Source organism: Camelus bactrianus, chromosome 25, assembly GCF_048773025.1.
Source record: "Camelus bactrianus isolate YW-2024 breed Bactrian camel chromosome 25, ASM4877302v1, whole genome shotgun sequence".
NCBI classification, from domain to species: Eukaryota; Metazoa; Chordata; class Mammalia; order Artiodactyla; family Camelidae; genus Camelus; species Camelus bactrianus.
This window is the reverse complement of record NC_133563.1, coordinates 33,385,104-33,408,581: the sequence shown is the minus strand read 5'-3', so window position 1 is coordinate 33,408,581 and position 23,478 is coordinate 33,385,104. Positions and strand designations below refer to the sequence as shown.

General features: G+C 40.4%; 1 protein-coding gene across 3 annotated transcripts in view; it reads right to left on the bottom strand.

Moving 5' to 3' along the window:
• Positions 1–23,478, bottom strand: part of KHDRBS3 (KH RNA binding domain containing, signal transduction associated 3) — a 139,717-nt gene that overhangs the window by 47,576 nt on the left and 68,663 nt on the right. For all 3 annotated transcript variants that reach the window (XM_074353124.1, XM_074353125.1, XM_074353123.1), the window contains exons 4-6: positions 22,055–22,201; positions 10,174–10,313; positions 1,998–2,193 (exon numbers count right to left, since the gene is read on the bottom strand). In XM_074353124.1, the coding sequence (XP_074209225.1) occupies positions 1,998–2,193; positions 10,174–10,313; positions 22,055–22,201 (483 nt within the window). The remainder of the gene's footprint in view (positions 1–1,997; positions 2,194–10,173; positions 10,314–22,054; positions 22,202–23,478) is intronic.

Genomic DNA, 23,478 nt, shown 5'->3' with positions numbered 1-23,478 from the left:
CTTAAATAATGAAAATGCTATTTTTATTTTTGCCAGTAAATGTAATAATAATGCTTTGTCAGTTACTATTTTTTAAAATCCCAAGCCCATCCCATTCGTCCTAATGGTTCTCAATTTCCATTTACCTACTTGAGTTTGCTTAAAACCAGAGGATTATTAAATTCAAGGGACCACAGACGTTACTTAACTCAATCCTTCGTCCTTCTACAGGCCTTCGATTGTGAATCCTGCACCTGCTCCTTCTTTACCTCCCTTGTGACTCTAGGAAAGACACAGCTTCCCCAACCTTAAATTCTCACTTGAACAAAAGGATCACAATAGCTCGCGGAGCGGCTGTGAGAACATGATATTAACACAAACGTCAGTGCCTCGTGCAGAGCAGCTTCGCGTTAAATGTTCTGTCCTTCTTGAAAGTTCATTCTTATCCTGAGATGAGATTTGTAATACGTGATTCTGTTACTTTTAGGAGCTACACAGAATTAGTCTTTGTAACCTGCAACTGCCCTTTGAGCCCCAGAAGACAGGGATAAGGAGGGAAAGATCTTTTTCCAAATGCCAGCTCTCATATTCTTCCTACCGCACAGTTACAGTAATTGACTTGGAAAAGATCAAGGGCAGCCTTCATTAGGCAAACTTACCAGGTCTCTGTGCAGGGTTGTCTAGCCCAGTAAACGTTCACCAAGTGTTTACAATGTGCCAGAAACTACGCAAGTGGCTGGAGACTAATTAAGAGACAAAGTGCTTTTCCTGAGAAGTCTATAATCTTCTAGGAAACAGATGTGTACTAAGTAATGACTGCACTGCACAGCTATATGTAATAATTAAGTTACGCATAGACTGCTCCGTGACTAAAGACGAGAAAGCACACAGGAGGCAGCAATTCTCAGAAACTCAGTCTTGAGGATCTTCATTCATTCAGCAAACATTTATTAAAGACTTCCCATGTGCCAACATTATACTAGCCGCTGGGAATATAAAGGTGACTGGGCAGAGGGGGTCCCGAGTCTCATGGAGTTTAGAATCTAACTTATGATTATTCCAGTTCAATGGAATAACTAATTTAGTATATTCTAGGAAGACCAACTTCAACTTTCCCAGTTCTGTGTGACCAGGACAAAGACTCAGATCTTTCCAGTGCCTGCAGATGACTCTGAATGTGGATCGGGGGATTCCTGCAACCTTCCAGAAATTGCGCAGTGTCACCTAGCAAGAGACCTTCATTAAAGGAAAACAGGAAAACCAACCGGTTGTGGCATTTTAGGCCTGTCCCTGCTCCCCGTTCTTTGACAGCAGTTCGTATACTCTTTCTTTAATACTTTCAACTACTAACAGAAAACATCTATTCACTACTTGTTTTCTTCACTTATGTTACAACAGAAAGTCACAGAAAGAATCCCAGGGGTTTTGTACTGTTGTTAAAGAATCCACCCCCATCGCATTGCCCATTTTCATGGATATATTTTCTTTCTCTTAAGTAAGTCTATGAACCATATCAAAGAATTACTGAACGGTAAATGGAAAAGCTGATTTGCATTAATTAAAAAAACTGGGAACTGTTATTTTCTTCACAGAAGAGAACTTCCACTAAGAACCCATATTCAGCAGCATAGCTTAAGAGGAAACACTTAAGTGTAGAAACAGCTTGGTAAACCTAGGCAATTACTTTGTGATGGCTGCATCACTCAGAGGCAGCCAGGAGAGGAAGGCGGAAGCACTCTGCGTTAGAGTCCCGCGAGGGCCTGACAACACGGCTCCTCGACCCCAGGCTTGAACCTGCCCACCGTCCAAAGTCACCTTCCACGTATCTTAGGTTTAGCCTATTTGACGAAAGAGGTTCTTTCTTCCTCATTTTTTTGTGCCCCTAGTACCAAGTCCTTATTTAGCACTCAATGAACGTTTGTTGAAAGCAGGTGGGGTACTTCAGAGCTACGGCGAGGTGAGGGGTGTTGGCCACAGCAGCTGCTGCTGTGTCTGGGTCACAAACCATCCGCACTTACATAGTCTCCATAGGTCTCCGGTGCTGGGGGCGGCGGCGGCGGTCTGTACCCTGTCGGGGGGGCTCCTCTTGCTCTGGGAGTAAGAAGTCCTCTTCCTCGACTCACTGGCCCTCGAGCGGAAAGGACGCCCCTGGACGCCGGTGTCCCTCGTGGTGCCCCAACTCCAGCTGGCCGGGCTGTGACTCCTCCCCTTCCCCTGCAAGCAGGAGGGTCAGGTTAGCAATATTCACGGCACCCTCTAACATTCCATTGTTCACATGCATTTACACCCCAGAAAAGTCACAGATCTGCAAAAAAAAGGAAAGAAAATTAAAGAAAGAAAGGAGAGAAAACTATATGCAAAATAAAAACTAAAGCAAATGAGAAATAGGTATCTAATTTCCTCAAATTAAATTTCCTCAAGTTAAAAGAGACACCTACAAAAACTTACAACTAATGTCACACAGAATGAGGAGAAGCTGAGTGCCTTCCCCTTAAGACTGGGGACAAGGCACAGATGTCCGTTCTTACCACTCCTATTAAAACTGCACTGGAAGTCCTACCTAATTCAATAAAACAAGAAAAGGAAAGAAAACTTTTAAGATGATGGAGGAAGGAGCAAAACTGTTTGCAGGTCACATCATTTCTATGTAAAAATTCCCAAAGAATCAACAAGAACAAAAGAAAGCAAAGCAAGCGTAACAAACTCAGCCCTCAAACTAGTAAGCACGTAAAACAAGGTCATGGAATACAAAGTTCATAAGTCAACCACTGTCCCATATACCTGCAATGAATAACTGAAATTTGAAAATTTGAAATCAGTCACTATAACAACCAAGATGCCCTTTGCTCAACAGATGAATGGATCAGTAAGCTAGGGTATATTCATATAATGGAATATTATTCAGCATATTACAAAAAACCTGACCAGTACTTCTCAAAACTGTCAAAAGCATCAAAAAGAGGCAAAATCTATGACTTTCACCTTTAGGGAATTTGTTTTAGCCCTTTTTGGAGTATTATAAAGTAGAACTTCTTTTCTCATACTAGGCCATCGAAACCTGTCCAGTAAAGCTGGCAGTCAGGAGCATGGACACGGGGTCCAGACCTGAATGAACTCCTGACTGTGCTGACTTAACTGTCGCCTTCCAGTTAATGTTCAAGCTAATCAAGAGTCTGAACTTTCCAGTTTCCTCAACTGTGAAATGGGATTCAGAACCCATTTCTTAGCAGTATAGTGAAGAAAAAATGACAGAGAACATATAAACTCTTTAGCACATTTCCTACTCAGTGAAGATCAACAATTTATATAAATTTCAGTCTCTCTGAACGGTACTGATACACTATAATTTTTCTAGTCTTGGCTTTTTATCTCCAGTATATATCCAGAAAAATCTTCAATGTGATTAAAGAGTAGTTTCTCCTCATGGCACACCTAACTCATTTGTATATTTCAGTCAACCTGTGTATATTCAAACTAATTAAGACTCCTACCTCTTTAGTACCCCATTCCCTGCCATCCAAGGTCACAAAACAGTCAGTTTTTGAATACATAAATTTAAGTATTTTACCAAATTGAAAGACATAAACTTATATTTAAGAAGCTCACAGTTCTTTCCTGTCACCACCGACACTGTGAGGTTATGTGCCCACTGGGTATATGGAATCACAGAAAGTATCTGTGAGAGAACTTGAGACGAGTCATTTGAATGTGGACAAGTCACAAGCTCCGGACACCTGGCTATAACAGACCCTCTGGCGATTCGTTTTTAAGCGTCTGAAGTTCCATGGGGTGGTGTTAAGCAGCACAGTGTCAGCGCTGCTGTAAAAGGTCCTCTGGGGACAGGAGGACTCGACGGAAGGGACATGCTAACACCAAGACCCCGCGGCACTGCGGAGGGCTCAGGACACTGCGGAGGAAGCGCAGGGCAGCGCGGAACTGCAGGACTGATAACACGGGAATGGGAACAGAAAAAGTCCTGGTAGATGAGATTTATAATAATAATCAATGGGAACTTCTTTATTTTTTAGCTCAAAAGCTGATTCAAATTGACAGGCTGAGGTGCCACACTGCTCAGAATGGGGTAATGGAAAAGCAGAGACAACACGTCTGAGTAGGAAGTTTCACGTGCAGATAAATGAGTGTGACTGTAACGGTGCTTGCTGTTGGCATTTTCCAGCAAGGTGACCGTGGTTTCTGGTTTTGAAGCTCAGATGTGAAAATTATTGAGAGAAGTATTTCCCGTGGGAACAGTGCTTTGAATGACTGAATAAAAAAAATTACTCATCAATTAGAAACTAATTATTTAGTCTATATATTAATAAGAGGTTTTAGGATATGATGAAAAGGCACACGCTTTGGGTCCCAACACACCCATACTCAATACTGAAATCTAATCCCGCCACTTGGTTGCTGAGTCTCGGGTTCCCCTCAGGAAACCCAGTTAACAGCATGCAGCTCTCGCAGAACAGCCGTGAGGCCCACAGCCAAAGGGCCTGAGCTGGCGCAGGCGCTCAGGAAGTGGTGATGGCTATGCAGACCTCCACTCGGACCCTGTCCTCCTCCGGCTGCTTAATGAAGGATGAGAAGAGGGAGGTGACAGAAGGTACAACTCACATTAGTTCCCATTTTATCCATTCAGCACCAGCATGTTTACGTACATTTTACGCATCTAGCAACAGTAAGGTGGTATGCAGAGTAAGAGCAGAAACAGACCACACTGTTTGGCTTCTGTCTACACATTTTATCAGTGGGTGCCTGCTGGGTCCAGTGTCAAGGTCTGGTCGTATCCCTGGAAGGTTCCTGGAGATCTCTGAGGTCCATGCCTGATGCAATTATGTCCTGAGGGGTAATTTATTTTCCTACAGAATCCCTAACACATTTGACAACTTTTCTTCATCTCTGGGATACTGTTTTTCTAAGAGTAAAGCTTAATCATTCTGAGATTTTTTTTCCCCTTGCCGAAGGCTGACAAGGAAATGAGAGGCTTGACAGAGGGGAAAGGTAAACACAGCCCTCGGCTGAATCCCTTGGAACAAACAGAAGAAGGGTCAGAGCTGATGGAGGCTGAAAGCTCTAAACAGAGGACGGGGGTGGTGGCTCAGTAGGAGAAATTCAGAGCCTTACGGTGGCAAGAAAAACAGAGAAACTCAATTCCAAGGGAAGTCCCCTTGTATTCTGCCTGTGATGTGGGGCATGGTGTTGTGAGTCAGTGTCTGGTGTTGACAAAGGCACAGACAGCAGACCCAGGATGGGAGGGAGGAGGGACGGGAGACTGTTCTGACAGCCTAGGCGGTGGAAGGTCCTGAGAAGGTCAAACCAAAAGGGACTCAAACAATTTAAATAATATTTCAAATTAATGTTTTTTTAACTGGAAATTCCTAAAATTTTGGCTAGTAGAAAAAGAAATATATTCTTGTTTTCCTATATCCAATCTTTCCTTAATAATAAAAAAGACTTTTTAATATAGATTGGCAGATTAATATAAATCATATCAATGCTGTGAAATACGTATGGCCCATATATTAACTGTTCAGTCCCTGATAACATTTCTCATAATCTCACACACAATGGAGAAAAAGACATCATTTTCGGTCCTTAAAATAATCTTTAGCATCTATGACATTATTCATAATCCATTTTAAAAAGAGAATAGGTACCATGAGAAAATCAGTGTGGATGAGAAAATGACAGTGACAGCGTCCCACGTGATCTGACAGTCTGAGAAGCTGCGTAGCGCCCAACAGGCAGAGTAACTGTGGGGACCTCGTATTTATCACGGCAACTGCTGAGATGCCAGTGTCACAAAAACATGACGTCATTAAAATCAGTGGGGCGCAATCTAGTGTTAGAACTACAAATGATTACTTTAAACTGACAGTTTACACAGTGCCTAGAAGTTGTCGACTACTGCAGGGGCCCCATGAAACTTCAAGCGATCCACGGTAACCCTGTGAGTCTGGGGCAGCATCCCAGCACCCCGGCGTACAGTTTGGGGCATGCAGTCATAAGATCTAGCATGGGACTACAGCCCAAGACAAGGAGAGAAAAGGGGCAACTAAAATATTTAAAGAAACGGTAGCTGAAAATGTCCCCAATTAGATAAAAGTTGATAAAAAGTCAAGTGAATGGCTCAGCCTAATGTCCTGGGTTAAAACAAAACCACCACATTCAGCACCCAATACTGTTGAAAGTGTTTTTACTACTTAGAAAGGCAGGGTTCAACTGCTTTGTTCACTTTTTCTTCCTGCTGTTTCTGGTAACAAACGCAGGGAGAGAACTCTGCCTGCCACTTGGGAGAGAGGGCCAGGTGGGCTGGAGTCGAGGCCAGTGGAAAAGCAACCCAGAACAAGCCAGCTGTTCTGAAAAAAGGAAGGGTAGGGAGAGTCCGTGAGGGTTCAGAATGGTCTAGCCCAGATCACCAAAAGCAGGCGAAATACCGGGTAGAAACCTATGGAGAAAAACATTAAACAGAAAGTGTTTGCCTGGAGTGGCCTCGATCCCAATCTTCCCTGACACGCTCTCTGCCCGGGTCTGTGCATTCACAGGACGTGCAGGACATTCTGGAAGTGAAGAAGCTTCCTTATCTCCTGAGTTAAAAAGGAGTCAGTTTAGTTCTCTCATCTGACACTGAATGAAAAGGTTTTATTAAAACACTTATTACTTCCCACTGCAGGATTTAATTTTAGGTCATTTACATCTTTTAGCAGAAGGGTATCCTGAAGTGATAACAGTGGGGAACGTTCACGAGGATTCCAGTAATGACTTCTTCCACTGTGAAATTCCCAAGTGGTGCTGTCCACGTGACCATCCCCATAAAGCTAGCGCCTTAGTAAATCCAGTCACGTGACAGACAAGAATGACATTAACAAAGAATACTGTAAATGGTCAACACTTGATCCGAAAGCCTAAAGAATATGCTACTGCGCTGTGCTCAACCAACATTTATCTACTGAGTGATTCCTACAGCTAAGTGTTAGGGACACAAAAGTGTGTGTGTGTGTGTGTGTGTGTGTGGTGTGTGTGTGTGTGTGTGTGTGTGTGTGTGTGTGTGTGTGTGTGTGTGTGTGTGTGTGTGTGTGTGTGTGTGTGTGTGTGTGTGTGTCAGCAGGAGGCTGGACACAGGCTGAATGCAAAGGACACAGGAAGGTAGGAGCTTGGCCTGCTCACGGAACAGAAAGAAGGCTAGTCTCTGAGCGAAGGCTGAAAGAGGTGATCAAAGGAAATAGAATGAAGGTTTACTTTAGAGCTAAACTCAAAACGACTTACTGAGGGACTGGTGTGGTGAAGACCTATCTAGGATCATCCAATGGTCTCGACTCGAGTAAGCACATCTGTCTTTGTTTCATTACTGTTTTTAGCCACTCAGACACCGTGAATTCTATGACCCCACTTTCCTCAGCTAGGAAGCTCAGAGCATAATCTAAAAACCAACTCTGCCGACTCCAAAACAACATGTTCCTTTTGTGTATTACCCTTACCCTTAGGGTCATTTTTGGGGTAGTTTTCTATCCTAATTTTTTTACATCTATTTATTTTTCATCTGTTAGATGGACATACTAATTTAGCAAGTTACTACATGTGATTTGATGAGGAAAAGTAGTGAAAATATAAGTCTTTTCATCGTAGCTATCAGGCTATAATTAAAATAAAACTTAAGAAACAGAATGGGAGTTCCACGGGAGTACTGCAGGGGAAGAAGGGGTGGACAAAAAAAAGATTCTAGTCAACACACAAGGGAGGGATCCTCACAGAGAGGGAGATGGTTTCTGGAACCAGGCAGCCTGCGTCCCAACCAGGCCCCACAAATCACTAGCTGAGTGACCTGGGCAAGCAGCAGACTCCTCTGGCCCCACTTCCCTCATTGGCAAAGAGGTGACTTGAGATACAAATGCCCACCTCACAGGGCTGTGATGAGATTTTGCCCAGTTAGTATCTGTAATGCGATCAGAAAGTACTCAGTTAACAGTAGGCACAGTGTAAGTGCCTGTTAAAACAGGCTTCAGTCTGGGATGTAAAGACAAGTAGGATTTAAATAGGTGAGGGGCAGGGAGAGGAACTACAGACTTACAGACAGAGAACAATGTGAACAAAGTATGAAGGGCACAGACTGACCCAGCAGTGCGGGGTTAGAGGGGCGGGAACTGAACACACGGGAAATACGGCAAAATAATGCATAAAGACCAAGCAGGAGAGAGGTCTCAAGAAAAAAATACAGAAGGGCATTGAATGCCTCTCAAAGGAGCATGACTTTTATACTGTTAAAAAACAGTATTTGGAAGATTTGGTACCAAGGAAGATCACAATCACGTGGAGGGAAGAAGGAGGGGTCTGTGTAACAAGCGGTGCCTGGCATCCGGGCTCCTTAAACACGTGGGGACAGGAAGCGCCCAAAGAAAGGTGTTCGATTAGGACAAACCGGCCGTTAGGCCACAAACTGAAACTGTGGGTCTGAAGTGTGGGCTGAACAACGACTCTACCAGAGAATGCCCTCCACCAAGGCAACGAACAAGTTTAAGATGGCAAGCGGTGTATGTGCTGCAATCAGGAGGAAAAATCTTTCATCTGGGCAGACTGAGGTGTTTCTCCAGACACTGTACTCCAAAAAGTATCAGAAAGCTCCTGCCTTCCTCATCTTTTTATAAGACATTTTCAACTTCATTTAATAGGTGATAACTAAATTAGAAATTATCTTCAATAAAAGCAGCAGGTCTGGTTTAAGGAACACAGCATCCCCTGAAAGAGGTCACTGGGCGTGCCCTGTTACCTACACTCTCTATCCAAGGGATATTCATTCTGTGAATGCCGCCTGACTTAGAAAAAGGGCCTCTGCACACACGCTATCAGGTTAAGCATCTTGAGACGGAAAGATACCCTGGACGACCCAGGTGGGCCCTTATATGAGGGAAGTGACTGGAGACAAGAGAAGACAACACGGAGGAGGAGAGAGATGAGAGTGATGTGGCCACAAGTCAGGGAGGGCCTCAGGCACCAGAGGCTGGAAGGGATGAGGAAAGTATCCCCAGCAGCCTCCGGGGCGGTGCTGTCAGTACCTGGACTGTGGCCTAGTAATGCTGATTTCAGGTATTTGGCCAATTTCTATCGCTTAAAGCCACCAAATTTGTGGTAATTCTTCGCAACAGTCACAGAAAACTAATACAGCAAATATATAATTTCTAATAATTTCAAGTAAATTATTTAACGTTAGAAGAAACGAAAATGAAAGAGACCTACTATCTATTAGCAGCTGCACAAATTATTTCATTAAATCAGCAGCAGCAATCCTATTATTATTAGCCTGTTTGTATAGGAAAAGCCCCACCTGGGGCCATGCCCACATCTGTGTTTACTTTACACTGCACTGCCACCTGTTTGCGACTGCTCTGCCAGTGTGCTGGCCAGAAACACGCAACAGGGAAACCGACTTTTTATTCTTCCAAACAAACTTGGAGAGATAGAAGAAAGCTATTTCAAATTACTTCATGCAAAATTCTATCTGAAAAAAATATCCAGTGACTAGTGAAAAAAATCTGTTACTGATTTCCATTGAGTTCTTTTAGAGGCAAAGATTAAAAAATAAAAAATAATTCTCAAAAAATATGAGTCACATCTCAATTTATGGTTTGCTTCAACTGACTTATAAATTCATTAAAACATTTTTCATGTTAGAAGTAGCCATCAATCCAGAGACAGAGATAAACATTCTGTGTGCCTGCATGAACGCAGGAGTCTTCACACACGACGAGGCATTTACAGGGACTAAAACGTCGGCAGGTATGGGGATGCTCACCTGGTACCTGACGCTGTGCTCAACACTGGAGGCAGGACAGTGGACTGGCCTGATACCGCCTGTGCTCACTGGGGAAAACACGTGCGTCCACTATCTCCACTTGTGTATCCAAGCAATCACTTACATAAAAATAAGCCTCATTTTAAAGAATGAAGGAATTAATACCATGTGAGTGATTAAATAAACTTATGTTATAGTCATTAGCCAAAGTGGTACAGGTTACATTTAAGACAGGAATATCTCAGTTCAAAGTGAACCCTCTTAATACGGCATCATACTGTCTGAACGCACCCTTCGTGCTAATACACTGGTAGAGCTGCTTGCCTGTTAATAAAGGAAACATTTTAAACTGTTGCCATGGTACCTTATTCTAGCAACAGAAAGGTAACCTAATGAATCACACCTACCTGGTTACTGCTGGGGCTGGCACACCTCTTGTGCGCAAGGTAGGTTTCCCTCGGACAACAGGTACATCTGCATTTTCTGAACCACCATTCAAATACGTTAATTCCTGGAGCTGTGCTTGCCTGATTTCATCATTATAGTCCTACACAAAAGACAGAGGATAGTAAAGTATTCAGGACAAGAAGCAAATAAATTTTTAATAGAAAAAAAGTGTAAGGAAAACAGCTGAATTCATAAAACAAGATATGAATTTGTTGAAATGAAAATTTATCAGTAAATTGTATTAAAAAAAAGGGGTATTTTCCCGCAAACTAAAATTTTCTACAGTCAGCCACAACTCCTTCTGCTGGGCATACTTTCCAAGTGAAATATTTATAACAAAATAAAAATATCACATAACTGATACATGGGCATTACTATTTACAACTCGACCAACTAGTAGTCACTGACATTTACGATGTGCCAGTGAACAGAAACACGGGGGAGCAAGCCCCGGTCCCTGCAGCCAAGGAACTCACAATCCAACAAAGGAGGAAGGCAAACAGGCCACACGGCAGCTTTACGGAAACTAAGAACCACAGGTACACATCTCTTTGGTTTATTTCCATTTGGATAGTGTTCAAGTAGCAAAATTTGGCATTTCCAAAACTGAATATAACGCCTTAGTCATGAAAACTTGTTATTCTTCATCTTACATTATTTTCCAAATATTCAACTAAGAAACTCTTGAGTCATCCTTGATTTCTCCCCTTTCCTTAATATCCCCAACTCCATTTAATAATCATTAAGAAAAACATGTAATAAATAAGAGTATGATTTGTTTTACAATTGAAACATAGTTCAGGTCTAAATGATCAAAAAGGAAGGTCATCTAACACTGCCATGGGTAGTGAGAGTAGATTCTCTACAAGAAACGTCATCTAAGGGTGAGTGTGAGCCAGCTACCAGGAGTGGGGCAGTAAAGTATTCCGGATAGAGGGAAAAGCGTATTTTAAGATTCAAAGTAATAGTGAGTCCAGGGAACTGAAACAAGGGCTGTGTGTATATGGCTGAATTATAAAAATATCCTGGGGTGGAGGGGTGGTCTTCAATTGGAAGGGAAAGTAGAAACCAAATCATGCAAAGCCTTAAGTCATTTTAAATACAACTTTAAATGTCTATAGATGATGGTACTAAAAAGTATTTAATGTTTTTCAGGAAGTGAGTTGCACTTTAAGATTTGTGTTTTGGCAATACTATGAACAACTGTGTGCCAACAAGTTAGATAATTTAGATGATGCAATGACACAGACAAATTCCTAGAGAGAAACAAACCATCAAAACTGACGAGAGAAGAAACAGAAAATACCAACAGATAGTAACAAGTAAAAGGACTAAATCAGTACTCAAAAAACGTCCTGCAGAGAAAAGCTTACGCCCACAGGACGTTATAGTGAATTCTACAACCAATTAAAAAAGAATCAATGGTATCCTTCACAAACTTCCAAAAACTCAAAAGGAGAGGGGACTTCCTCACTGATTCTATGAAGCCAGTATTGCCCTGATACCAAAACCAGACAAAGACATTACAAGAAAAGAAACCTACAGAAGAACATTCTTATGCATATACATGCAAAAGCTCTTGAAAAAATGTTAAGAAGTCAAATCCAGCAGCATAAACAAACAAAAAAAGGAATATACACAGAAACTGAGTAGAATTTATACTAAGATTGCAAAGTTGGTTTAACATCTGAAAAATCAATTAATACCATAACAACAGAATAAATGACAAAAAACACACAATCATTTTAATACACAGAGGAAAAACATGACAGAAGAATCCAGCGTACTTTCATTGTAGAAACACTCAACAAACCAGGAAAACCCATGGCTAACATCATATTTAATGGCAGAAAAACTGAAAATGTCAGTCTAAGACCAGCAACAAGAGAAGGATCTCTTGCCACTTCTAGCCAACCTTGTACTCAAGGTTATAGCCAGGACAATTATGTAAGGAAAATAAATAAACAGTATTCAGATTGGAACGGAAGAACCAAAACAATTTCTGTTTACAGATGGCATAATCCTGTACACAGAAAATCACAAAAAATCCACGAAAACATTAGAGCCAATACATGAGTTTAGCAAAGTTGCAGGAGAAAAGCTCAATACATAAAAATCAGCTGTTTTTCTTTACACTAACAATGAACATTACCAAAACGAAATTAAGAAAACAGTTCCATTTAGAGTAGCGTCGAAAAGAATAACATACTTAGGAATAAATTAACAAAGTAAGAGTAAGATTTGTACACTGAAAACTACAAAATATTATTGGAATAAATTTTTAAAAATCTAAGTCAATTCAAAGATACCCCACGTTCACGGACAGGAGAAACTAACATTGTTTTAATGATAATACCTACCCACTCCCTCCCCAAAAAACCGATCTACGGATTCAAGGAAATTCGTATCAAAATCCCAGCTGGCTTCTTTGCAGAAATAGAGAAGCTGATCCTAAAATTTATAGGGAAATCTAAGGAATCTAGTACAGCCAGAACTGTCTAGAGAAAGAAGAACACAGTTGGAGGACTGGTATAAAGCTGTAGTAATCAAGAGTGTGTGGTACTGGCTTAAAGGACAGACATAAAGATCAATGAAATAGAACTGAGAGCCCAGACATAAATTATAGTCAACTGATTTTCAAATAGTCTCTTTAACAAGTGGTGCTGCAACAACTGAACATCCACATCAAAAAAAAAAAAAAAAAAAATACAGTGGGCTCACTACTTTTTGCCATACACAAAAATTAGATGAAAAAGGAGCAGACACCGAAATGTAAGAGCTAAAAGTGAACACCCTTAAAAGAAAACATGAAAGTAAATCTTCATGACCTTATGTTACATCCTGATTTCTTAGATAAGATACCAAAAATACAAATGAAAAACAGTCAAATTGGACTAAGTCAAAGTTTAAAACTATTTTGCTACAAAAAGACCATCAAAATTTTTGAATCATATTATCTGATAAGCAACTTGGGTTCATAATATATGGGGAACTCTTACAACTAACAATAAATAGTAAAAATAAAAAGAGGACACACAACCTAATTTTTAAAGGATAAAGGATTTGAATAGTCATGTATCAAGGAGATACAAAATGGCCAATAGGACCATGAAAAGAAGCTTAACATTATTAATCATTATGGAAATACAAATCAAAACCACAATGAAATATCACAAACATAACCACTAGGGTAGCAAAAATCAAAGAGACAGCCAATATCAAGTGTTGGTAAGACTGTGGAGATACTGAAACCCTTGTAACTTGCTAGTGGCAATGTAAAATGGTTCAGTCACTTTGGAAAACCATTTAGTTGCACCTCAAAAATATTAAACATAGTTACCATCTGACCTAGCAAATCCACTCTTAGGTTAATAACCCAAGAAAATAAAAACATATGTTCATGTAAAAATCTGTACATGAATGTTCACAGGAGCATTATTTATTAAAGCCAAAAAAACAGAAATAACCCCAAAGTCCTCACTGATGGACAGATAAAATGCAGTATATCATAAAGTAGATTATTCAGCAATAAAAAGCAACTCGAATGCACCTTGAAAACACTGAGTGAAAGGAGTCAGGACAAAAAACTAGACATATTGTACGTGTTTTATATGAAATGTCAAAACCCAGGTAAATCTAGAGAGACTAGTGGCTGCATAAAATAGAGAAGTGTGAGCGCGCGGGGAACAGAATGGCTTGGGAGTGCCTGCCGTTGGGTATGGAGTTGCTTTTTGGGATGATAAAACCCTAAAACTGCGGCGATCATTGCTATGCATAACTGTGAATATACAATCATCCTATGAACTGTATACTTTAAATGGGTAAATTGTACAGTATGTGAACTACATCTCCATAAAGGCTGTGTAAAAAGAAGGAAAAGTAATCTGCGGTTGCCTGTGGAGGGAGAAGAATGGGAGTGACTGCTGTTGGTTCAGGTTTATTTTGCGGGTAATACAGATGGTTTAACTTAGATTATGGTGACAGTTGCAGAACTCTGTGAATATGTAGGTGAGCGATCTTATGCTATGTGATTTATATCTCCATAAGATATTAAAGGGAAAAAAACACACAGAGGAGGCAAAAACAGCAGATGGAAGCATTAAGCAATCCCAGCATGTGGCAAAGACAGCCTGCAGCAGGGAGGGGCAGGGAGGACAGGGACAGGAGTTACTTACAATGTCTAATTTTATTAGAAATGGAAATATACTGGATCTGGTGGTATATGAGCAAAGTCAAGAATGTCAACCAGTTTCTGGAAGTCAAGAAGAATCAGTGACGGAGTGACATCATGATCTGATCAACTTTGTGCCTGCTGAGTCTGCAGTGGCCTATGGTACATACAAACTGAGACGTCCTGTAGCAATGACATAGGACTCGGAAACTCAGAAGTTAAAGATACGGATATAGAAACGAGCAAGGAAGGGTTATGCAGGCCCCACACGTTACTGAGGGGGGCATGTCATCAAGGCAGATAACCTCTCAGCCCCCGGTGGGTGTTTCCGCATGCCTGAGGCTTCAGGCCGTGCTGTACCTGTTTGGCCAGATTGGTGGGGAACATTTGTTTTGGCTCCAAAATGGGGGTTGTGGTGGTGGCCTCTGAGTATCTGAGGTCAGAGCACAGGCATTGTATGTCTATATGACTGATGCTCAATAAAAATGCTGGACACGAGGCTCAAGTGAGCCACCCAGAGTGGCGACACTACACAGTGTGGTCACACCACGTTGCTGGGACAATCAGAGGTGTCCTGTGGAACTCCACTGGGAAGGGACACTGGGAAGCCGGAGCCTGCGTTTTCCTGACTCACTCATTTCCTCTCTGTTGATTCTGACCTGTATCCCTTTGTTGAAATACACCATAATCATAGAATGTAACACAGCTTCTGAGTCCTGTGAGTCCCCCTAGAGAACAGCCAAGCCTGAAGGTGGCTGTGAGGACCTCTGGCAGACCACGCCAGCAGGAGTCAGGGTTGCCTGGGGCACGTTCACAGAGCGAGAAGGGCTGAGGACCCAGCTCTGACCATCAGTATAAAGCAAGACGCAGGACAAAGGCCTGCACAGAGAAGACGGAAGGCATGGCAAGAACCTGAGAAGGTCAGGCAAGTGATCACACAATGAAAGCCACAGGCAGTGGTGTGGCATTCACATCTGCCGCGAGGCCCAGCCCTGGCTCCTGGGCTCCACTAGCAGTAAAGGCAGCAAGGCCTTCAGAAACAGCCTTTTTGGTGAAGGGTGTGCTGGGAGCCACCCAGGCAGAATGAAGTGTGAATGCGAGCAAGTCCCTGACACAGGCAAGGAGGCAGCTTCTCCCAGGTTATTTGGCCACGAAGAGAAAGAGAGAAGGACCACAGTTTAAAGTAGGAACAGAGGATCTGATGACAGAAGAAACAAGCATACCTGAGAAAGAATAAAAGATTTGGTAAGACAGTATACTGAATTATTCAGAATTAGAAATACAAAATACATTTAGTAAATTTATAGAAAAACATGCTCTCTTCCTTATTTTTCAAAAGCAGGACTCAAAAAAAAAATAACTTAAAACCTGTAGAAGAAGGCATCGCGGAGTAAGGAAAGTAACAGTGACACCCATCAAAAAGGAAGCTGACGTCACGCCCAGCTAACACCTGCGGGGAGGGGGCAGGGCAAGTGCAGGCAAATTCAGGTCACTATGATCAGCGAAGGTTGGAGTCCAGATGCAAATATGGATTCTTCCTCTAATTTATTTGGGGCATTGTGATCTCAGAAGACTCATGTGAATCTATCATTATTTCAACTACTCTAAAATAAGCCTATTAATATGTTCCTTACCATTTTACTAAAAATGTGTAATTAATAAATTATTTGTAAAGTGCATTCTAAATAAAACGTGCTACATAAATGCTAAATATTTGCCCTGTGGAAAAGTGTTAGGAGGCAGGACACAAAATTGTGTGGGGTTAAAAATAGATCCATGTGAAAAGAACGTAAATGAGGACTTATTTGAATACAATTAAAAGTTAAAAAAAATAAAAACAAAAGAAAAACACTGTTCTAAGTTAGGTGATTCACAATGGTGCCACAAAAACTAGAATTACAGCCTAATTTTATACTTCATCTTTGTAAAAGTACATCTTAAAGCAGACAGTGTAGTTAGGAAAAAAACCCATGGGAATCTGCACCAATCACACCTGAGGTTAAGCTTAAATTTAACCAACTGGACTGTCCAGCTATCTGATCTTAGACCACTTCTTTAAACATGATGTTAACTGTTTCTTCTGACATAAGACACTATTGATATACACACTGTAGTTACAATTTTCTTGGTCTTTGAAATAAAACTTTTAAATCAGTAGGGAAACCAAGTCATACATGGTAGCTTGCAGACTGAATTATTCTTACAATTTTACATTTTAAACTAGTCATTAGTAAATTATCACTTCAGCTTCTCATCTGAAAAAGTGAAACTATTATAACATTAACACTAACACTGTCATCAATTGTGAAGAGTAAAAAATTGATTAGCATTCTAATTAAATATGTGTAAATGGGATTTTTTTCTATCCAGTAAGTTGAGAATCTATTTAAATGTGTTAGCTTGGAGAATGGGAAAAAAACTTTAAAATAAAATCATTAAAAGTAATTTATTAAAATTCAGTGCGTTCTCTGCCAGAAATGTGCTCTTCAGATATATTTGCCAAAATATGCTAATATTTATGTCCAAGGTTAATCCTGGAATCATCACTTGAATTGTAATCTATAAGAAATAAATGTTCATTATATGAAGACTAATAAAAAATTCTGGAACATGCATATAATGAAATATTATACAGACATTAAAAAGAATGAAGTGAAATCTTACATATGTTCATATGGACAGAGGTCCAAAACAACCTAAGTTAAAAAAAAATTAAAGGTTATGAGAGAGCATGGAACTTCCAGTATAACTGAGGAGATCTGCAAAGACTTTCCATAAAAAGCAACAACAAAAGCTGACCAAATAGTTAAAATCAACCATTGCAGGACTCTGAAAACTGACTGAAGGTATACAATAAATTGAAAATACAATAAATTTATCTGTGAAAAATTGCTAACTCTCAGATAAGAAAAATCGGAGTCTGTGGCAATCCTGTCTGGAGATGCTACCACCCCTCCTCCCCAGCCCACAGGACGCGTTAGCTCCACTAAGACGGGGAAAGCCATGAAAACCAGCAGAAGGATGTTCACTTAAATTTGGAAGAAAGTGTGAAAAAACTTCATGCCCAGCAGCACTGTCAATACTGGTAATGAATCAGGTTTTGGTGGGATAAGCAACAAACAGACTGGCAGATTAGCCAGAAATTTACCAGCCAAAGAGAGCCCTGATCTGCTCTTCGCACAGCTCTGACCGAATAAAGGGCTTTGCACATGGACAGTGGAGGATGAAGAAAGTGAAGTCCTCCACACAGCCTTGCCTGACAGTGAGTGTGTGTGCTTGCAAAGGAGCCACAAGGATTCCCGGCAAAAGTAAAAGCCAGGACAGACTTGAACACTGACTAGCTCTTGGAGGCACAGTCCATGCACGCCCGATTCCACCAGCAGAGGTTGGAAGCCTTACTAACACAGGTGTTTGAGCACAACCTCTGACCAGTCACTGGCTGATCTCTCAGCAAGGCTGGCCCAGAGAAAACTTCTAGCAGGCCAGGCTTAAAAATAAAAGTGAGAAGGAAAAAAATTAACAAAACTTTAAACCATGAAGGAGATGGACTTGGCAGATTTAGTCCAACTAGAGTATTAAAGAAAAAAAGGAAGAAAAAAACCTACAACTATAACTCCCTGGGAATAAGATGGATCAGAATCAGATGTGCTACAGTGCACTACCTGAAATGTGGTGTTCTCAACAAAAACCTAAGAGACATGCAAAGAAACAGGACAATATCACCCATACCCAGGGCAGGGGGGAAAAAAAATAGGAAGAAACTGCCTAGCAGAGGGCCCAAATCTGGCCTAGCAAAAAAAGAGATTTAAAAAAAAAAACAAAAAAACAAAAAAAAAAAAACCACAATACAGTAACTACAATGAAAAGTTAACCAGAGGAGCTCAACAGCAAGAATGAATCAGTGAACCTAAAGATAAGTCAATTAAAACTACTCAGTCTAAAAGACACAGAGAAAAAAGGATGGAGAAAAATGAGCTTCAGAGCCCTGTGGGACACCATCAAGTATACCAACATACACACATCAGGAATCTGGGGTTGGGTGGGTAGAGGAGGAAGAGAAAGGAAAAAAAAAAAAAATTAAAGAAACAATGGCTGAGAACTACAACCCACTAGCCACAAAGCTTAACAAACAGGAAAGACAGACATATACACCATAGTCAAATTGTTGAAAATCAAAGATAAAAGAAAGCCTGGGCAGCAGCAAGAGCAAAAACCACAGATCGTGTACAGAACAACAAAATAATTAATGACTCTTCTCATCAAAAATAATGGAGGCCATAAAACAGAAGAATGGCCTTTCACCACCTCAAAGAAAAAAACTGTCAACCAAGAATTATACATAACCAGACCTTGGAGACACTGCGGGTTTGGTTCTAGACCACTGCAATAAAGCAAATATTGCAATAAAGCAAGTCACATGAATTTCTTAGTTTCCCGGTGCACATAAGCCATGTTTATACTACACTGTAATCTATTAAGCATGCAATAGCATTGTCTAAAAAAAGTACATACCTTAATTAAAAAATACTTTACTGTTAAAAAATGCTAACCATCATCTGAGCCTTCAGTGAGTTGCCATAGTAATATCAAAATGACTGATCACAGATCACTGTAACACATATAATAATTATGAAAAAGTTTGAGGTACTGTCAGAATTAACCAAAAAGTGACCCAGAGATATGAAGTGAGCAAATGCTATTGGAAAAATGACACCAACAGACTTGCTTGGTACAGGGTTGTCACAAACCTTCAATGTGTAAAAAACACAGTATCTCTGAAGCACAATAAAGTGAAGTGCAATAAAAAAAAAAAGTGTGCCTATAAACAAAGTTTTAGGGTAAAGGTGAAACGGACATTCTTAGAAAAAACACCTTTTTTTTTTTTTTTGCTAGCAGACCTATGTTATAAGAAAGACTAAACAAAGTCTTTCAGGCTGAAAAGAAGTAAAACCATATGGCAACTCGATCCACATAAAGAAGTAGAGAGCTCCAGAAATGATAAAGTGTGTGCATTAATATAAAAGTCTGTTAAAAATGCTGTACTACAAGCTAATATCCCTCATAATTACAGATGTAAAAATCCTCAACAAACTATTAGTAAGCCAAATCCAGCAACATATAAAAGGGATTATATATCATGACTGAGTAGGGATTATATTTCATGACCTAGAATGCAAGGTTGGCTTGACATCTGAAAATCAAGTAATGCAGCACACTGTTATTAACAGAATAAAGGAGAAAAACCACATGATCATCTCAATGGACAGAAAACGCATTTGGCAAACTCTAACAGCCATTTGTGATTAAAAAATAACTCTTAACACCTAGGAACAGAAGAGAATGTCTTCAACATGATAAAAGGCAGCAATAAAAAAAAACCCTATAACTAACATCACACTTAATGGTAAAACACTCAAAACAACAAGGAAAGGATATCTATCTCTACCACTTCTATTCAATAATGCACTGAAAGTTGTAGTCAGTATAATAAGGAAAAAAATTAAGTAAAAATTAAAGCCATCAGATATGAAAGGAAGAAGTAAAGCTTTCTTCATTCACAGAATTATTCACAGATCATGTGATTCTGTTATGCAGAAAATCCCAATAATGCCATTTAAAAAACTCTGCACATTAAAACTAACAACCACATCCAGCAAGGTCACAAGATACAAGATCAACTGCATTTCTATACTCTAGTAACCACCTGAAAGTGAAATTTTAAAAAATTCCATTCATAAAACATCAAAAAGTATACAATACTTAGAAATATATTTAACAAAAGAAATCCAAGACTGATACACTGAAAACCATAAAACACTGCTGAGAAAAAATATTAAACATCTTTTTTAAAAATGGAGAGGCATCTCATGTATATAGATTGGAAGATTCAATATTGTTAAGACAGAAATTATCCCCAAATTGATCTACAGATTCAACACACTATCTGTCAAAACCCCAGCAAGCTTTCTTTTTAGTATAAATTGACAAGATGAATGTAAAATACATACAAAAATGCAAAGGAGCCAGAACAGCCAAAACAGCTTTAAAAAAGAACTAAACTTCAGAATTTACGGAACCTGGATTTCAAAATTTGCTATAAGGCTGAAATGATTCAGAGGACGGTACAGAAGTAAGGATAAGTATGTGTCAATGGAAGAGAACTGAGATCCTGAAACGAATCCATATGTTTATACTCAGTTAATTTTCAACAATGATGCCAAGGCAATTCAACAGGGAAAGAATTGTCTTTTTAACATATGGTACTGGGACAACTGGATGTTCATTTAAAAAAAAAAAAAAGGTTAATTTCGATCCTAATCTAACACCATACACAAAAAGTAACTTAAACTGAATGAAAGAGCTAATACGATAAAATATTAACAAGAGAACACAGCAGACAATCTGTGTGACCCTGGGTTAAGCAAAAGAGTTTTCGGGCCAGCTCAGAATCCGGGTGGAAGAAGCTGGATCCTACCTCTCGGTGGAAGAGTGTAAAGTGATGGGGTGGGAGGCGGGTGCTGCTGCCTTTGGAAAACAGAAGCTGTCCTACTTGGCTAAGTCGGCACTCCCTGGCCCATGGTGAGTGACCACCTCTCCTTAGTTAGTCCTGTCATAGCTGCAATTTTAAAGTCATTTATATAAATATCTGATTCTTATCTGTCCCTCCCATTACATAAACTCCATAAGGGCAGGGACCATGTCTTTTATGAGTTCACATGTGTCTATCAAATAGAAAGCACTCAAAAACTTTATTTTTAAACTAAATGAATAATAGGACTGTCATCCTGGCTTGAGGGAACTACAGAAAAGTTAACTATGTTAAGCTCGCAAATTAAAACAACACAATTCCATGCCCTGGCTTTTCCAATACTGTCATGATTTAAAATATCCCGTCTCTATAAACATGGCAGTTTTCCTCACAGACAATATAATCACACACGTGCTGCTGTGTGTAAGTCAACCTACTACAGCAGCCTGGAATCGCCGAGCACAGTCCTATCCCAGACAGCTGTTTGGCAGATGTGACAGTTTCTTTAGAATAAACTGAAGAGCCAAAGTGCTCAACGTTCTAGTTTTTTTAATCTAGAACAGGAAAATTATACAAAATACCTAAATTAACTTCTGTGATGGAGGTAGGTATACGTTCTTTTTAAATGATCACATTCTCAGCAATGTCAGTGTCTGAAAAGGGTTAAAAAAGACCATCAACTGTTAACAAAACATAACTATCTGCACAACGCCTTTCCTCTCTGCTCACACGCTGCCCAGAAGCCACTTGCATGTGTCCTCTCCCCCAAACCACACGCGCCTCGAGGGCAGGGCCTGTCCACTCACGTTACACGCTCAACCCCAAGGACGTGCCTGGCACACAGACGAGCTTGTGCTGGAGAGCAATGAACCTGAGAGGTGATTCAGTGTCACAAAAAAGCTGAGGACTGGAGTCCCCAATGCATATCTGTCAATTTTCTCGGCCTGTCACCTTAGCAGTATTATTTAATCTCTTTAAAAATCCTTCTTTATATAAAGAAGGAATGATGCCAAGTAGTTCACAGGGACACTTTAACAGATAAGGTGCTATGCAAATAATAATTACTGATAAGAATTATCAAGGATTAAAACAAAGGAAGGACTTGAAGTACAAATTAACTATCAAGAAAAATTGTACTAACAGGAATGAGGAACTTTTTGATTTCTTCCAAAGCATGTCCCATCCGGGCGTAGGCTTCTGCTGGGGGTGCAAAAACTTCAATGAGAACGTGGAGGTCATCATTGAGGTGGAAATACTTTGCTTCTCCACTTTTCCTCAACTCTTCTTCCTGAAGAGAGAAAAACTATGTTCAAAAGTGTGTCAATGTAAGAAAAGAAAAGGAAAATTAACACAAGCTGAGCTTATCTGGCATGTGGCTGTCACAAAAGATGCACTCTGCAGCAAACACCACCACCTGAGGAAGAACGTTTACAGCACAGATCTGACCCTGCCGTCCCCGTCCGCAGGGCTTCCTGTCGTTGCCAGGTTGTCTCCAGCCCTGCCCACGGCCTCGGCTCCGGCTCCCTAGCCTCCTCCAGCTTCCCTCGCTCAACCCCTCCAGGCCTGCACAGACCTCCTCCGTGTCCCTCAAACTGGCCAAGCAACCAGGCTCACTTGTGCACGGGTCGCGCTGTGTGCTGTGCTGCCCTTACGAAGCAGTCCCCACTCTCTTAAGATACCGGACTTTTCACTTGTCCCCACTTCCTCATGGCTCTCACTGAAGGTGACCGCCACAGAGCAGAACCCAGGAGCGCCCTGTCTGGTGCTGCACTCTCCTTGTCTAGAGAAGTGCTTGGTAGACAGCAGGGGCTCAATAAATGTTTTGGAATGAGTAGGTAAGCGCTATTTATTCATTTCTATGTTCATTTGTTCATTCATATATTCATTCAAAAAACATTTCTATAGATCAGGCACTATATCTGAGAATAAAACAATGAATAAATAAGATGGAAATATTTTATTACAGGATTTTACATAATTATGATAAACATTAAAAAGCTTTTTTTTTTTTGGTTGATATGATGAAATTCAGGGGAAATAGGAGGGAAACAAACAGATCATTAAGGGACAATTGACTTTGCTCCATATCTTTTCCTAACGAGACTTCATTAGGGTGGCAATTACGGAAAATGGTTCTTTTAATAGTCTTTGTTCTCAACATTAAAATCAGACAGGCAGATTAAGATTAGTGGAAACCCACTAAAGTGATTTCCAAAAGGCAGGAAACCTTGACAGCCTCTCCAAAAAGTCTACCCCACGCGAGTGAGAACCCTAGGAATTCCAGGCAGCAACACCTCTTCACTCCCGCATTAGCTAAGAGGCCAAGGAGGCACGCACAGCCTCGACTTCACCTCTTCAGGCTTCAACTTTTGCTACTTAATTTGAATTCTTACAAAGAAAAGAGAGATTAAAACACAGAATATAAAAACAAATATATTGTATGTGTATGTAGGACTGAACTAGTGTGCTGTACACCAGAAATTGACACAACATTGTAAACCGACTACACTTCAATAAAAACAAACAAAAAACACAGAGCATGAAAAGGGCAGGGGATTTAAGAGT